General features: G+C 39.6%; 1 protein-coding gene across 4 annotated transcripts in view; it reads left to right on the top strand.

Moving 5' to 3' along the window:
* Positions 1-15,390, top strand: part of kcnip4a (potassium voltage-gated channel interacting protein 4a) — a gene marked incomplete at both ends in the record, with an annotated part of 112,296 nt that extends 96,906 nt beyond the window's left edge. For 3 of the 4 annotated variants that reach the window (XM_079185203.1, XM_079185204.1, XM_079185205.1), the window contains 7 exons: positions 6,975-7,099; positions 12,874-12,943; positions 13,498-13,568; positions 14,136-14,243; positions 15,000-15,104; positions 15,199-15,261; positions 15,343-15,390. In XM_079185203.1, coding sequence (XP_079041329.1) covers positions 6,975-7,099; positions 12,874-12,943; positions 13,498-13,568; positions 14,136-14,243; positions 15,000-15,104; positions 15,199-15,261; positions 15,343-15,390 — 590 coding nt within the window. Of the gene's footprint in view, positions 1-5,553; positions 5,654-6,974; positions 7,100-12,873; positions 12,944-13,497; positions 13,569-14,135; positions 14,244-14,999; positions 15,105-15,198; positions 15,262-15,342 lie in introns of all 4 variants that reach the window. The other variant, XM_079185202.1, reaches the window with a different exon arrangement.
* Between the last annotated feature and the right edge of the window lie 2,174 nt (positions 15,391-17,564).

Below are 17,564 nucleotides of genomic sequence, written 5' to 3'. Positions count from 1 at the left end.
GAGGCAGATGGATCATCTGTAAGATTTGTGACTGAGGCATTTCTTGAGCACTAAATCAAAACAGATGCACAATATTGCCAATTTAGTATTCTGTTGGGAGGTGACTAACGCCAGTAGCGTTGGTCTTTGGGCTTTGGGCATCAGGTCAGATTGATATCACACTGGCCTCAGACTTCCTTCCTTTTGATTTATTTTGAGGGAAAGCCAGCGTGGATAAAATCCAAGGCTGGCCCGGCTGCCAGACACTGCTCATCTGCTGTCCTTGTTTCTGTCTCGTTGGGTGTAATTTCAGTTGATTGCTAGCTGAAAAGTGTCACATTTGTCCCTGTTTCACTCAAAAACAACATGCAGCCTTGGGACTTAAACACGGAATGAGGTGTTACACTGACCCAATAAATATTTGGCTTAAAGAGAATCTATCCCCCTGGCTCTTTTCTGATTGACTTATATTTAATCTGCCCAAAAGGTGTTTGCTTCTGCTATTGTGTAATAGACTTTCTGGCTAGACTGTTAAAGCTGACCTTTTAGAGAGATAGGAGAGTTTAAATTGAAAATCGACAGAGTTATTGACCAGCCTGCGTAGCATGTCGCCACCAATCATGAGCTTCGACCTAAAGATCATGCAATTCAAGAAGCAGTTTTTAAAGCTACTAGGATTATTTATTTTTTACACTGTATGACCATGTTTGGTTCTTATGTTGATGAAATACTATTTATCTTTAGTTTGAAACACCGACAAATGATGGATCTTAAGGGAAATGATCAATTTCAGTCTGCAGTTGCATTGAACTGCCTCCAGATGAAGACAGGTTAAGATGCCGACAGATGGTATGACAGCACTGGTGTCCACTGCCAGATACAATCACTCACAGAAGGGACTTGAAATGTCCCAGAAATGTACTACTGATTATACTATGCCTAAAGCAATGATAAAACCATAGTGAAGCCCAAGAATTTAAATTCCAATTTGAATTCTCCTGATAAATTAAATTCCGGTAATATCAGTTTAAAGCCTGACAGTAACTTTTAACATGTCTAACTCATGCTGCTTTGGTCTGCAATAATCCACACCTGTTTTGTGACTGTGTTTACATACTTTGCCCTTAAATGGACAGCAGTGGACACAGTGCAGCCTTGTGATGAACTTGATACTCTGAGATTGTTGGTTGATTGTTCTGTGTTGCATTGCCAGGACTTGGAGCAGGCTATATTAGGAGTGAGCTCAGGTTGAGATAACATCAGTATTGAGTTCGGTCCAGGTGTGACGTGTGTCAGGATGGTGTGTCATCAACAGCGGTAGCTTATTGATTCGAAGCCTCATAGAAGTTGTGTTGGTTTAAATAGAGAAATCTGATTTATATCAGTTCCATTTTACAGTTAATCAATCAGCCATCAGTGATTTGCTGCCTTTGTGGAAACCTTTAGAAATTAGAAAAAACAATGATGCACAACAACATTTACTGTAATAACAGTGTTTTGATATACATGTGGTTTATTTACATAACATGGTTATGACAGAAGAGTTGTGTAACCTGATAAGCAGAGTGCTATTCTTATAAATTTAACAAAAATCGGTGTGATCAGCCTGAAAGTCTGAAAAACAAACCTGGAGCTTCTAAAATGATGTAATGCTCATCTTGAGTAAGTATTCGTGCCATCATTAGCTTCAATTTGACTCAAGCATCAGTCTGCCTATATTCATTATTTTTTCACATAGTCATCCAAGACTGTATGTTAACATTTTGATCACAGCGAATACCAATGATCCTTGTCCAAGCACAGGCTCACGTGCTGCTGGGTGCTGTTGCCTGGTACACTACAGTATCATTTAAACTGTCAGAAGATAAGTTGTGCTCCCTGGGAGTCGTGGCCTACTTTCGGGAGCCCCGCCTTCTTGGCGCCGCGGCGCTAAAGCGACAGCGAGGAGCTGGTGCTAAATTGTATAAGTTAAGACCCTGTCTCAGACACACACACACACACACACAGATGCAGCTGCACTATTTTAGTCTCATAACACCGAGGGGAAAAGGCTTTTCACAACTAAGCAAAAGAGGAAATACAACTCTGATGAATGCTATCAATGTCTGAAATTTAGAATTATCTTGCCCAATTTCACACAGATTAAACCTAGAGTTCCCCCATCACTGATCCATTTAATAGTTTTAATTTGAATCTCACACCGTGTAAGGGGCTTTTGCACTTACTTTGTTAAATTCATCCGTCCTATGTGGACCTCCAGGCTATCATTAGCCTCTGCGTAGCACTTACTGTAGATACACCCTCGTACCAAAACAAAGAAGCAGCAAGCTCAGCAGCACCGTTCATCAAACTGCGTGCCTCAGCACAAGACCCAAGATTTATCGATATCAAGCAACATTTTGCGGTCAACTGAACACGTTGTAGTTTGCACATGATATCGATTTATCAAATGTTTGTTTGGCCACTCGTTTTCAGGTTCATGGATCCGGTTGATTGAGGGGCGAGGGAGGTTTTTACCCTCTAGCTCCACTTTACCTTTGAGATGAATGACTCTTGATTCACAAGTCTTGAACGAAGCGCGGTAGTTGAACTATGACTGATCTGTCCAGACTCATTTCGGTGGGTTACATAGTCACTTTCATTTTCCAGGGTTTAAGTATTTCTTACGACTTAGTCAGCTCATTGATGAAGACTACTAGATTAGACCATATCATGGCTTTCGTCTTCAGAGCTAGTTACACTCTATCCCGTGGTAAATATATTTTGCTGAGGCATTTTTCTTTGTTTAAGCCCCTTGAAAGGCATTCGATCTCATTATCTTGTATTGCCGCAGGCTAAAATGGCTACGGCAGCTTTGTTACCCAGTGGTGGCTATAAATTACATTTCTGATGAGTTGCACAGTCAGCTGCAACCTGCCGTTATAGCAGAGGTCAGGTTTTTTTCTTTCAAGGAAGGCAAAAGTATGGCATGACTTTGTGTGTGCATGTGATGACTGAATCAGTTAAATGTTTAGCCTCTGCAGAATCATTACTTATTGCTTGATATACTTGATTCCTCAGGACAACAACACCCATTTCTGTTTCGTTTTTTTAACAGCAAAAAGGTAATCTTTAACCTTTGTGGGTAAGGGCAACAGCGCACAGCACGCGCCGCTCTCTCCATTATCACACATGTACTCGAGCGTCGGAGCCGTTTTGTCAATAAACTAAAAGGGCAAACATTAATCAGACAGCCTTCACTGCATGCTCTTTTCCTGCCTGATTAAGCGCTGTGTCACTCACACTCTGCTTTATTCCACTTTAGAGAGGGTTGTTTATTGCCCTCGTGTTCGTTCAGCTTTTCACCAACGGTCATGCTTTCAAATCTATTAGTGATAGCACAGATCGTTTGCTCTATTAGTCATAATGTTTGCACTTCATCCCAAACTCAGTCACTGTGCTGGTCCTAAAGAATATACTGAAGCCCACCACAATGCCCTTGACCTCTAAGTTAGAAAAAGATGACTCTTGAGTCGTACAGTAATGTTTCCAAATAAAGCAAGCTTGCCGTCAAGACCAACATCTGTCTAGTTCAACCTCAGTGAAGGCCCTCGGACGTCTCCTCCTCTCTCAGGAAGGAAGTTGTGTGCCAGGCAGGTAACAAGAACAGATGGGAGCTTCACTTCGTCTCTTTATCCTCTAAATCTCTAAGTTATTGCGTCATTATAAAGGGCAATATGAACTGTTTTTAAGCTGACAGCGTGACTTGCCAGAATCAACAATGTCTTTGATGACAACTTTGTTGTGCACCATGATGTTAGTCATTGTGTACATTGTGCCAGATCTGAGCCAAGAGCTTTTAGCCATCTGCTCAGTATCTGTGCAGTGTTTAACTCTGCACAGAAAAGGCTCGGACCGTGTGGCATTTCCATTTCCATTATACAACTTTTCCCTCAGGGTTCCTTGCCAGCTTTGTGAAACGGTGTGTGCAAAGATTTTGAAATCTTGCTTTTGGTCACATTTGGTCAAGCTACCCCAAACTCGAGCCATTTTAGATGAGCATTTTCTAAAGGCTCATTGTCATTCATTGTGTATATGAATCTGTTCAAGATGATAGAACAGCATAAGTAACAACACAAATTTATGTTATGTGATTAATAGACACGTCAGACTTAGAGGCTGTAGACTGATAGATTTATAGCTGTATTTGCAGTATTTTCAACTTGATATTTCTATGAAATCTAGAATATAATATATTTACGGCCTTGATACTTGCCTTGATTATCTGTGTGAACTCAATGTACTCACTGTAATGCTCTAGAGTATAACGTACTATACTATGCCATTCCGACTTTTTTTCGAAATATTTTATGACTTTATTTTCGCTTTTTCTGATATACTTTGCCATGACTTTTTTTTGTTACTTTTTTCAACATACTATACTATGACTCTTTATGACTTTTTTCGACATACTATCCAATTACTTTTTTTGAGATATTATACCATGAGTTTATTTATGACTTTTCCCGACATTCTATATTATGATTTCTTTCAACATACTACACTATGACTTTTTGACAAGAATTTTTTATAGATTTATAATGTAATTTTCAGTGATGTAATTATTACCACTAAGTTCTTTTGTCGCAAAGGTTCGTAGAGGCCTCTTACCAGTCTCACCCGCCATCTTGACGTTAGGTTGACTGGCTCAACCTCTGCTTGTACTTTTACCTGTGATCGAAATTAATTAAGTGTTGTTGTGATTGACAAATGGACTTGAAAGCCCGTCCTAACGCCCACCGCTGCCAATAAACCTCGCTCTAAATGTTCTGAATAGCCCGGTTCGGAAGGGGAAATGGGCTTTTAGGCTGTGAACTTACTACATAATGACTTTCATACTTGGAGTGGTGCTGCATAGAACAGAAGAGGTTGCGTATTGTGTTCATCAATTCAAGCCTGGGATGCACCACTTTATTATACTAATCATGTAGCAAGCTGCTTAGGGGGACCGGCGAGAAAAGGAGCATGCTTGGCGACGTGTGAAAAGAGTAGACGCCTGATGAGATGTAATTTTACACCCAGACTTGAGGTCACAGGCTCCATATCATATTCTTGCTTTTACACTGATGACCTACATTGTTCTAAAAGACTTGTTAATAATGAATGTAACCCAGTGAACTAGTTGCTCGTGACTTTCAGTGATGCCATATTTAGGCCGCCTTGAACTTGTGCTGCTGCTTTACATGTAGATACACACGGTAGAACAAGAGGGAACTCCTCTTGAGTTTATTTTCATCCGACTGCATCAGCATTTAGATGTCAGCAAACATGCGCATATTTTTGCAACTCTATTGTAAATGCAAAGGTAAGCTTCCAGCACATGTTCCTTTTTTAAAGGTAGTTTGTGTTTGCTGCAGCTTTTAAACTATTACAGTGCAAAACAATACCTTGTTGTCCTGAGGAAGCACCTATGAGGCAGCCCTATGTCCATGTGTACTTTCACAGACCCTCGCCTCTTGCATGTCCAGTTTCCTGGAATGAGCTGAGGCTTTAAGTTGCCTGGGTAACCGTAATACCTAATGCTGTATTTCCCAGGTTACCCTCAGATTGTCCACAAGCGCGGGGTGAGAGCTCGACTCATGAGGCTATTTCCATGCTCCGCAGCCAAAAAGCCATCCTCCGATTATCAAAGCAAGTGGCTCCTCCAAGGCTCTCTGTCTCCCCTGTGATGATTTATTTTTTTTCCTGTGTTTTCTTTCTTGGTATGGGGGGTGCACACTCAATGTAGGCTTTAGTCACACATAGCTGCTCAAGCTTTCTGATTCACACAGAACATTTGGGTTTTACAGTTGAATAAGTAAAAAGGATGGATGTTGAATATGTGATTTGATGTGGCATTTATAAACACATTAGACTGTTTCCCCAAACCCTGTTTCCTATTGTGTTCTTGAATCTACATTAGTTTTGTCACAATTACATTTTGCAGAATATTTGCATCAAACAATACTCATCATCAAATCTAATCATTTGTATGTATAATGAGATCAAGCAGCTGTTTTGTGTCCTTATAATATATCAGTTAACATCACCTATGAATACAAAGCATTAGCTCCATAGCAGCGGGTTATTTGTGGTCGGTTAGAGGAAGTGGCCTTTGGGCTGTGGGCAACAATAGTACCCTTTGAGCTAATAAGGCATTTAGACACTGTGTCACACTTGAAGAGGCCAACAAGACAAGTCAAACGCTGTGCTGCGAGGATAGCGCAGGACGGTGGCAGGGCCCAGACCGCATCTGCCATCATTACAGGCCCATTAAAAAGTTTCACAGGGTTCATGAAGAGGCTCACTGCCACAAGGACTTTGTTCCGAGGCCTCAGTAACGCTAATTACCTCTGCTGCCGAATTTGGCGTAGAGAAAGACAGTTTTGTGAAGTAACATTTGCAAATAAAAGGACCTGACACAACAAAGAGAAAATGGAATCACTTGGACTCACGATGGATGTTCTTTGTTGTCAAGAAGTTCTACAGAATTTGTGACCATTTAATGCCAAAATGTGACGTTTTGGAAAAATAAGATGCAATTATCTCGGTTTATTTGCTGAGCTATTGCTGATATTTGGAAGTGTAATGGGATATCTCAAATTCTAGCCTCGAGCATGCTAATTTGAAAAGACTCACCAGCCTCAATAGCGCTAATTATCTCTGCTGCTGTATTTGGTGTAGAGAAGACAAGGTCATTTCAATATTTGTTTGGTTTAGTGAATTAACGTTTGCAAATACAAGGACAAAAGGGGGTTCCAAGTGGAATCACTTCTGTGGCATTTCTTTGTTGTCAAGAAGGTGCCAAAATGTGACATTTTGAATGCAGAAGATGCAAATATCTAGGTTGATTTGCTTAGCTTCAGATGACATTTGCAAGTGTAACGGGATATCTCAAATTCTAGACTCAAACATGCTAATTTGCCAAGACTAACTAGCATTTGTTCACATCTGACCTTCTTCCTCCTCCTCTCCAGACAGCGTTGAAGATGAGCTTGAACTGTCTACAGTTCGCCATCGCCCCGAGGGACTGGAGCAGCTTGAAGCTCAGACACGTTTCTCCCGCAAGGAACTTCAGATCCTTTACCGTGGCTTCAAAAATGTGAGTGACGGGGCCACCATGAACCCTCAGCACCATACATAATGTACCGCTCAGTGGGCTTTGTTCTCTCTTGGACATCTCTCCTTGACATGAAAAAACAGGGTTTCCTTTGATTTCATTTGGTTTATTCTTTTTCATAAGCTTAGGGGTGTTGAGTTTTAGACAGCCCCTCTTTCTTCTTGATCTCATAACTATTCAACGTCCACTCTGCTTGTGTAGCATTAAATTATAATCAAGCCTCTGATGAATGTCATTTTTGCTGAATCATCTATGTTATGTCCAGTTGAGCTTACCACAAAAAATTGAATCTTCTGTACATTGTTCACTGTGCCGAGGATAATTATTTCACACCTCCAACACATGGTGTGAGATTACTGATGAGCATTCAGTTCAAAGTGCTCCAGAGCAGCCCATATCACTACATTGTCACCTCTGGTTTGAGGCGTAATGAGATGACCCAGAATTAACTCAACCCAAATTGTCTGGCAATGAAAGCGAGGAGGAAAGCGAGAGTCCTGTGATAGAGGAATTCCCATGGGGCTTCAGTTTTCTGTTCACTGTGCTCCAGCCAAGTCCATGCAAAGCCTGCCCATTAGTCCACTTCCACTTGAGAACGAGTTAAGAAGTAGGAAGTGTACTAATGAGTCCTTTAATTTGTGCCGCACACTCTGTGCTGACTTCCTGTAACACTGAGGGAAAGAATCTTGCATATGTTTATAGACACCCTCCCAGGTTTTTTATTTTAAGTTTAGCCGTACTAGTGGCATCGTTCTGGGGAGGTCAGTCGGCTGGTTGGTCTGTCGGTTGGTCCTCTTCATTCCATTGGATGGATTGCGATGCAATTTTGTACAGACTTTCATGGTGCCCACAGGATGAATCCTGTTGACTTTGGTCAACCGTGAGCTTTCTATCTTGCACCACCAGCAGGTCAAAGTTTAACTTATCAAGTGAAAAATCGTTCCTCTATGGCCATCGTCAGGTTGACATTCGTGTAAAATGTTTCATACTATTGAATGGATTCACGTTCCCTTCACAATTAATTGTTTATAACTTAAGTGATCCCTTAGATTTTTCATCTAGCCTTCATCAGGTCAAGATTTCAGTTTGTCCAATACTCTCTAATTGGCAAAATATCTGCAAATCTTATTACAGTCCCATCATCTTTAGCAGTACTTTGTGCTTAGTGCTAATTTGCCAAATGTTAGAATGCTAACACACTAAACTGTGCTTAAGTAAAGAGCTGTTGACTTGTTACATCACAGATTACAGTAATATTACGCTTTTCACTTTTATTAAGAGTTACTCATCACTGCTGTATAATTAGACAGATGTTGTTGGGCAGCAGTCCAAATTAGGCCAAGAGAGAGAGAGTAATGTCACTATGGCAGCCACTGAATAGCTTTTTTCCATCACTAAATCCAAAATGTAAATCATTTTATAAGCGTCTGTGTCAAACAGCTCATCCCTGCAACTATGCACCATTTTTTTGTAAAATATAATCTGAAATTAGACAAATTGTCTCATGAATGTGATTTGAAGTTAGCTCATGACTGAGATTTTGAAGGGCTTTAATTTTGAAACGCTACATCAGAATGTCCTACTTCTCTCTGAGTGACACCTTGAGGTGGTCTGCTATTAACCTGGCGTGAAATGATTTTGTAACAATGCACCATTTCCTCTAAAATCTAATCTGAAATTAGACAAATTGTCTCATGAATCTGATTTGAAGTTAGCTCATGAATGAGATTTTGACGGGCTTTAACTTTGGGAAAGCTTTTATGGCCAGCCAGACTAATAGAAGCTGGCCTAGTTCCAGTGATGATAAATGTGTCCCTTTGTCCTTGTTGTCCAGGGTTTCAAAGCAAACCAAATGCCCGCGGGTGGCAAAATGAGATTATTTGTCCTGACAACAATTTGTGCAAAATTCACTTGACACACAAATGGTCAAAGTAGAGCTTTGTCTTAGATCCAGCAATATGTCTGGTAGGGACTAAAACAAGACGTCCGGCACTGTGGTCTTGTTCTTTTGGAGGAATTTTAGCAAAGGTCACCTTCAAAGGTATGAAGGAATCCATTGTTTCACAAATCCTTTGACCTCAGATGACAGAAAATAACACAATATTGTCCTCACATCTGGCTAAGTCTGATGGGCTTTCACAGTTCACAGTCCAGGGCACTGCCTTGGGCATTAGATTAAGATCTCACCCTTTCTTTTCTGTCCGTGATGATGCCTCTCTTCACAGCTTTATTTCATTCCCCACACTGCAACTTTTCACGAGTCTCGGAAAGGAATTTCATGCCTGGCCGGTTTTGCATTTCACAGATTGTATTTGTTATTTTATCATCACGGGTGAGCTAATTTTACAAGCATATCAAATGAATACAAATACATTTTCTGAACTCTCACTCCGTCTAATGAGATTGTCAATTAATAATGTATAAAATGGAGCAACATGCAAGGGCAAGTGAAAAAGTACCTCATTTGTTGTCATTCTACATAACGTACTACTTAAATTCATCCAATAGCTCTTTGCCCATAATTTCAGTTTGATTTAGAGTTAAACAAATATTCAGATATGAAAAACCCGATTAAATATAGAAGTAAACAACTATGAATGTGCCTTTACCATAACCTTGCATCAAATCTAGGGGGTGTTGCAAGTTGAAAGAATCAATGCTTGTAGAAAAGAAAGCAAGTTTGACCTTGGTGAATTCCATTAATGGTTTCAGAAGATGCTTAATTTAATTCCATAATTAGTAGATGTAAAATATTCAAATGTAAATGAATAGGTAATGTATTCATCTGTCAGTGCTTCACTGAAAAATGTATTAAAAGGAGGAAGAAAAATCTCAATATTATTGACTCATAGAGAACAGTGTGAATGAGGCCCTGGCTTAGCGACATCAAAGTCTATCCTGCCGGGACCTTAAGGCAGTTCAGGCATTGAGTGAGTGTAACTATTTCACTGAACTTTAAATTGAATTGCAGGGTCACGGTGTTGTACGTGATGATAACGAGATAACACGGTGGCTTTATTCTCAATCGAAAAACTCCCTCATGTCATCGCGAGGCTGAAAAGAGACGATAGAATGTGATCAGATGAATTCTGCCGTCGGTGTAAGAAACAGTTCAGCAATCCCAGTTTTACTGACCGTTCATTTTCCTTCAGGTTTGTGAGGATGACTTAGCCAGGTTAGGAGAAGAAAAAGCTGACTTGGAACACAGCCATTTGTATATTAGTGCCCCACTTAAACAGTGTGTTATTAGTGTTGACAGCTGCAATTACCATCTGTGTTGAAACACACACACACACACACACACAGAGGCATGCACAGGCAAGCAACGTGAAATTACGTGTTTGAAAAATCTCCCCCTCCCCACTATAAGTCCTTAATTACTTGACATCTACTTGCACTTCCTCAACAAATGGTTGACAACCCATTCACTGCAGTGTTGTGGATCATAAACAACGTTCTAATTAACACAAAACATCAAAGAAATACTTCACAATGTCAATGTACAGAGATGCTGTGGAGCAACTTTGCTTTTAGAGCGGATATGTTTAGTAAACTGAGAAGTTTTGGAAGATACTCTTATTTGCTTTCTTGCTTGGAGTTGGATGAAAATATCAATACCACTCTCATCTGTCCATTTAATCGGAAGGTTTGCCTAGCTTAGCATTAAGCCAAGCAAATATACAAACGGTAAAGTAAGAAGGAACAACTAATCGTTTTCCCTTTTAGGAAAATCTATATTTTAATTGCCATGAATTGCATACAATCATATTCTCTTCCAAAACTAAACACACTTAATGCATTTAAGTGCCGTATTACATGCTGAATTTAAATGTTCCATGCTAAATATTTCACCACTGCCCTGAACTTCTGGAAAAAATCATTTCAGCTGTACTGAAGTCGGGGTGAACCGTCAAAAATATGAAATGTTATCCTTTTAATTTGTTATTGTCAGTTATTTGCATGAAACACAAATGTTTGCATTGATCAAAAAAAGATCTTGGCATTGGTAGTTTTAATGATTATAAGGTACTTAAAGCTATAGTGTTAGGAAGTTTAACAGGTCGTAATACCCTCTTTAATATCTATTTCATATTGTTGTTAAAACATCTCCTTACCCTTAACAAAAAACTAATTTTCCCAAATTACATTTGAACACATCATAACGTTATAATTATAGTCAATAGACTATAATTCTGTCTCTCTAACTTCCCCCAAATTCTTGACCTCACCTCACCCGACAAGATATGTAACTGAGACAACAGAAGAAGAGTGTCGGGGGATTCATGCAGACAACCTCGCAGCATCCTCTTGAAACACAAGGAGCGAGACAACGGTGTTTCATCTTTATATTTTCATCCCCACTGTTCTGTTTCCTAACGCGGCTGATCAAACATGGTCACAGGAAGAGCAAACCCAGTGTGCCCTGTGTTGCTCACATTAAGCAAATAGTTTGTCTCAGACATTCCCATCATCCCAGTGAAATAGCACACTCTCTTGACTCTTTAAATCCAGACATTTAATTCTCATAAAGATATAGAAAATGAACTGCACAAGTATATTTCTTTATTTTCTGGCGAAGTTATATCAGAGAGGTTTTCAAGTTTTTGTATCCATCCTATATACAGTATGTTCCTTATCTTTGATTTCCTACAACAACCTCCACTATATATGTGGTTTATTGTCTTGTATAGGTGGAGCATTTCCTCTGTTCCAAAGATTCAATATCCTGCAGCAGTGTGCAGCCTCACACCAAGCTGAAATTGAACCAGCAAAACTAGCTGCCGTTATCACCACGCTGCCCCGAGCAAGGTCATCCACTGAGTCTTTAGTTAGCTCCTTTTCATTTAAAGGAGACAAAAGCATCCTTCTTGGAGGTGTTATGTAAGAGTATTCAGTCTTTTTCTGCTGAAGACAGACAACCACAGGTGGGTGACACTGAATGACTGCGGACAAGATAAATATTGAGGCTTGGATGGTTTGCAGTTTGAATACCATCAAATTGAACATGAGCCTTTACCTATTACAGAATGTCTGAGAAAATAAAATGATGTATCCTTGAAAGAATCAAATATTGCTCTTCTCAATGCGTATTTCCACCATAGACGGATACATATAATGATCCAGAAATAAACTCGCAACTCATTTATTAATTTGAAGTTAAAGAGTAACTTAACATTCATTAGGAAAGACAGTGTTACACTGCCCTCTCTGGTTGAAAAATGCAGGTCTGTTGAACCCAACAGTGATGTCACAGTGTACTTGACACACCCTGGAGTACACTTCCGCATCACAAATTTAAAAGGACCGTAATAAGTCTAACCACTATAGGTCAGCAAAAACAAGATTTGCCGCTACTGTTAAGTTGCTCTTTAAATATTACATTTTGTCATCTAATTTAATGTACTTTAAAAAAAAATACTGAGGTAATGTTTGGCCACATTAGAAGGCTGGCTTATGTTTTGCCTCTTAAATATTTTAAGGCATATTGAAAAAAGATTTTACATTTTTTTTTACATTCAAAAATCTAGAATAAATTATTGCTCATTTACAAATGTAACCACTGGATGCAAGATGTCTCCTTCTACAGTAAAAATGTACTTTTGGAGGTGCCAACTGTGTCAGTCACACTTGTGCAAGTTGTATATTGGACTAATGATTGGCACGTCTTAACTCCGATTTAAAGCAAGGACTTTAATATAAGAGGGAGTCTTTCACATAGATGCTGAATGCCTTTGCGATTCCATTTTGTCTTTCAGGAATGCCCCAGCGGAATCGTCAACGAAGACACCTTTAAAGAGATCTACGCACAGTTCTTCCCGCAAGGAGGTTTGTGTCATGTGAGCCTACTGCTTTGTTTTTGCAGCTCGTGTTGCTGCTTCTTATCACCTCCTGTGTGTTAGACACAAATTGCCTTTCACTCATGTTTGGAAAAATTGCACCACTTCCAGAGTACTTTTAAGCTAAACCTCCACCCAAGAAAATGTGTGCGAGAGGGAGAAAGTAGTTTTGTATTTCATATGCAGGCTGGAGTTGCTCACTGTTAGCTCTCATCATTATGCAAAGATTCTACCCGAGGAACAACAGAGAAAACATTAGAAGGCTTTGATATATCTGTTCAGAGAGAGGAAAGGCAGACCAGTACATATGATGGCTCACCAAAGAGGAGTCACAATGATAAAAGTCTGAGCTCTCAGCATTATTGTGTTTCTCTCTCATCATGAGGGAACATACATTCTGATTCTTTGAAGTTGTCCATAAAAGCTTCAAAACTTTCCTTTTGAACCATGTTTCTGTTCTGCAGTAGGTGTTTCTGCTGTTGTCGATTGAGGATTGAGCGGCAGATTGTTTTTTTTTTTATATTTCATTTGTTCTCTCCATAGATGCTTCAACGTACGCGCATTTCTTGTTCAATGCATTTGACACAGATCACAATGGCTCTGTGAGTTTTGAGGTAAGCCAAGGATTGTCATATTTCTTTGTCTTGTCCATCACCGAAGTCTCCTACGAAACTGCATCAAACTGAACATTTTTTTAAAGTTTCGACACTGCGAACCCCAAAGGCTTTACTCTGGGGCATTATGTAATCTGCAACCCCAATCATTCTAAATTAGCCCAAGCAAGTCTTCTTGGGATGCTATCAACACGTGATTAATATTTATGAAGGCCATATATTTGCTTATTAGGACAGAACAGCTGTCATTATGCCAACCCAGAGCTAATGTGCAGTCCATTTAGTTCAAAAGTACGGGGATTCCCTGAGGGCAGAGACGGTTAATAACTTGAATAACGAGGTGTTTTTGATTTCTTCTAATTAATACATGACATAATATCCTTGCAGAAATGTTGATGCGTGAAATTGGCTGAAATACGACCTACGTGTGATGTGCATGGTGAATATTTGTGCTTGTAATGTCTTTGTTTACCTCCATAGGTTTTCAAATATGTCTTGTTTACAGAGAGATAGTTTTTGAATCTGTGTATTTAATACAATTCTCAGTGAATCTTTTTCTCACTGCAGGATTTTGTCATGGGCCTTTCCATCCTCCTGCGTGGCACGATCCAGGAAAAACTCAACTGGGCTTTCAACCTGTATGACATCAATAAAGATGGATACATCACTAAAGAGGTGTGTCCCTTTAAACGGTATCAGCAGTGAAATGCCATGAGACGATCACTGGAATACCCAAATATCCACCTTTTGTGTGACGTAGAGTTGTTGTTAAAGGGTCAGTTCACATCAGGACGATAACATGCCTACATGTTGATGTTTAACAGGTGTAATGTGTACTATGTTCACCATCTAACTTCTACGTTTAGCTTGTTAGCATGCTAACATTAGATTCTAAGCTCTCAAGACAAAGTACAGGCTGGTGGCATGGTCATTGGTTTTTAGCTGATGATGGCCCCAAATGGAAAGAGGGGATCAATCATTCATTACAATTCATCCCGAGGTGGACATCGATGTTTGTACCAAATTGAATTGAACTCTATCCAATAAATAATAGCTCTGGAGACATTTGACTCAAAACCACAAACGTGTGAGAAGAAATGTTAGGAATTAATCAAAGGATGCATCCTCTTGGGTTATAAATGTATCATATTTCATGGCAATCCATCAAATAGTAGTTGAGATATTTATTTTATCTGCCTGCACCACGATTGAGGGCTGAGCCATTACAATCCCTAGAGCCACGTGTGCTGTTCAAAAACACCACAATATCCATTCACGTTAATTGCATTGGAGTAACTGCAGAAATCTCTACAGCTCAAAATGTCAGGCACATGAAACCAAAATGATCTGCGTTCCTGCCGATTAGGGTTAAATGTGGAATTAATGCTTCTTGTAATTTGGGTGGATTGACCCTTTTTCTGTGTGTCGCAGGAAATGCTGGACATCATGAAGGCCATCTACGACATGATGGGAAAATGCACATACCCCGTCCTCAAAGAAGAGGCGCCGCGTCAGCACGTAGAAGTATTCTTTCAGGCAAGTGTGTCGCTGGCAGCTCTCCCTGCACCCTAAGTGTCACTCCCAGTTAAAGAGGCTGTTTTTCATCTCTGCTTCTCTCCGTCTCCAACAGAAGATGGACAAGAATAAAGACGGAGTGGTAACCATCGACGAGTTTATCGACTGCTGCCAAAATGTAAGCTGGGTATCCCGACGCATCTCTTTCACTGCTGTTGGCACGCTTGCTTTTTCTCATTGCATTGTTTCTCTTGCGCAGGATGAAAACATCATGCGATCGATGCACCTCTTTGAGAACGTTCTTTAACTTTTGGCTGAGTGTGGACGCTTTGGAAGAGAACGTCATCTTAAGCTTGGCCCCAACTTGGACTCCGAACTGTGTACAGTGGGCTATGCAGACTTTTGATCATATATATATATAATATTGTTCATTACTGTGGGCCACAAGTAGGAGTCGGCAATACGGTGCGAACCCTCTGGAATGAGTTGCCTTTTGAACATTTTAGTAAATAAATCTTTGAACTTTATTATATGACAATGAATAGAAAGGAGGGGGCGGGTAAAAAAAAGGTGTTTTCGGTTTAATTTTCAAAAATGAAAACATCTTCACTTCAAGGTTGATTTCCACCTTTTGTCTCTGGAGTGTCTTTCTGTTTGCTGAACAGCGAGTGCTGCAAAGTGCATTAGCCTCCAACATCACAAACACTCGGGGGAGATTTGCGATGAAGGGCATTAAACAGGATGCCTCTCACTCTGTTGCAGCCTTGACTTGTTTTATTTACTGCCAAGTGAAAATCACTGTGACTTTATACAGCATAACAAATAAGAACAAAATATAGAAGGTAACTTCACACCCCCTTCTCTGATTTTACATTCCAGACTGGCTCTCGATTCCAGAGTGTTCTCACCCCAACTTAAGTCGTTTTGCTCTCTCAACGAAGCATTTAGAGGTAAAAAACAATATACATTTGACCATTTTCAATTGTATATACCACTGATAAAGCATTAGATAAGAACTCTATGAGAAACTTTACAACTTTGTTCGTGTTTACTTGCCAACTAGAATGAGACAACACAAGGATTGTATTGATGTCAAAATTGGACCATAAAATCGACGGTTGGTCTACAGAAGCACACAGGTAGCGATATTTACCACGAGTATAACGTTAGCCGATGATCTTTTGTCATAAGATGAATGCTGCTTTCAGTGCATTTCATTGTACCCTATGTATGTACATTCTCTGTAAAGCAAACCATCTATGAATATGTTTTTATTTTTGAAACACTGTTCAGGAGGTTACACTAAGAGCAGTGTTTGAGGTTATTTATATGGTATTATGGTCATTGTACAAAAGATTGTTGGTTGTACAGTATTAAATGAAAGTTTGCTCTCGGGTGAATTTCAGGTCTTTAGATTTGTTCATATAATTCACTGTTTTTAAAAAGAAAGGGCAGTGGGGTTTGATCGGTGATACAAACACTGTAACTTTGTATTCTACTCATATTTTTGGGGTTGTCGGCTAATACTCTCCCTGCTGTTTTCCTCCTCCTCGTCCTGTGGGCCAAAGGCCCGCCCACACCTGTTCAGCCTGATTGGTTCCTGCTGTATGTGATTAAAGCTTTGCTTGGCCCCCCAAATGTGGTCAAACACCAGGCATGCTGGGTACAAGTCCCACTTACGGACTTCCTGTTGCTTGTTGGAATCTACTGGATCACTGAAGTGTCTGAACTTTATGTAAGTAAGTTACTGACTTTTTCTCTTCTTCTTTTTCACAAAGACTTGGATGTTGGGTACAGGAAGTATCCATCAAACCAGCCGGAAATCTGACGTACACTTTAGAATTGGTGGATTTGTGGTGAATACTTTGCAGCGTTTAACAGATTATCAAGTGTTCAAACAGTATGATCACAAAAATAAAAAAAATCTCCTTAGCGAGGCATGCTGGTCATTAGCTAGTTTAGTAATGAGAATGAAAAATAAACATTTTTTACTCATGATCTGTATATTTCCATCAAGAAATTGCCATTTCTTCCTTGATTTGTGTTTGTGTGCCTTACTGTTTGTACAAATGTTCCTTTTCTGTTTGACAAATCTTTATTTTGTCTCAGCGATATGATTATGAAACGCTACTGATAGAATGGATACTACCCACTTCTCAGCATATCTACACTATATCCCAGTGGATGTGGACATGTTTATTTCTACATTTCTTCTGTACATAATATCCAAAGTCCACTATCTCTGGCAAAAGTGAAAAAAATAAACTATACACCTGAAACTTTCAAATTTGTGTTAAATGACTAAAGTAATATTGTAAGCCTTTAACATGTATTGTTTACATATGGCTATCAAAACCAATCTAGTGTGCAAGAAGCAAATCTTTCTACTCCGTATCTTTGAGAGACTGACATCGATATATATATATCTTGTAATATCTCATTGTGCATGTTTTATAAACCAGAATCTGCTCACGATTATGG

Source organism: Pholis gunnellus (genome assembly GCF_910591455.1).
Source record: "Pholis gunnellus genome assembly, chromosome: 23".
Lineage (NCBI taxonomy): Eukaryota > Metazoa > Chordata > Actinopteri > Perciformes > Pholidae > Pholis > Pholis gunnellus.
This window is presented reverse-complemented; position numbering and strand designations above follow the sequence as displayed.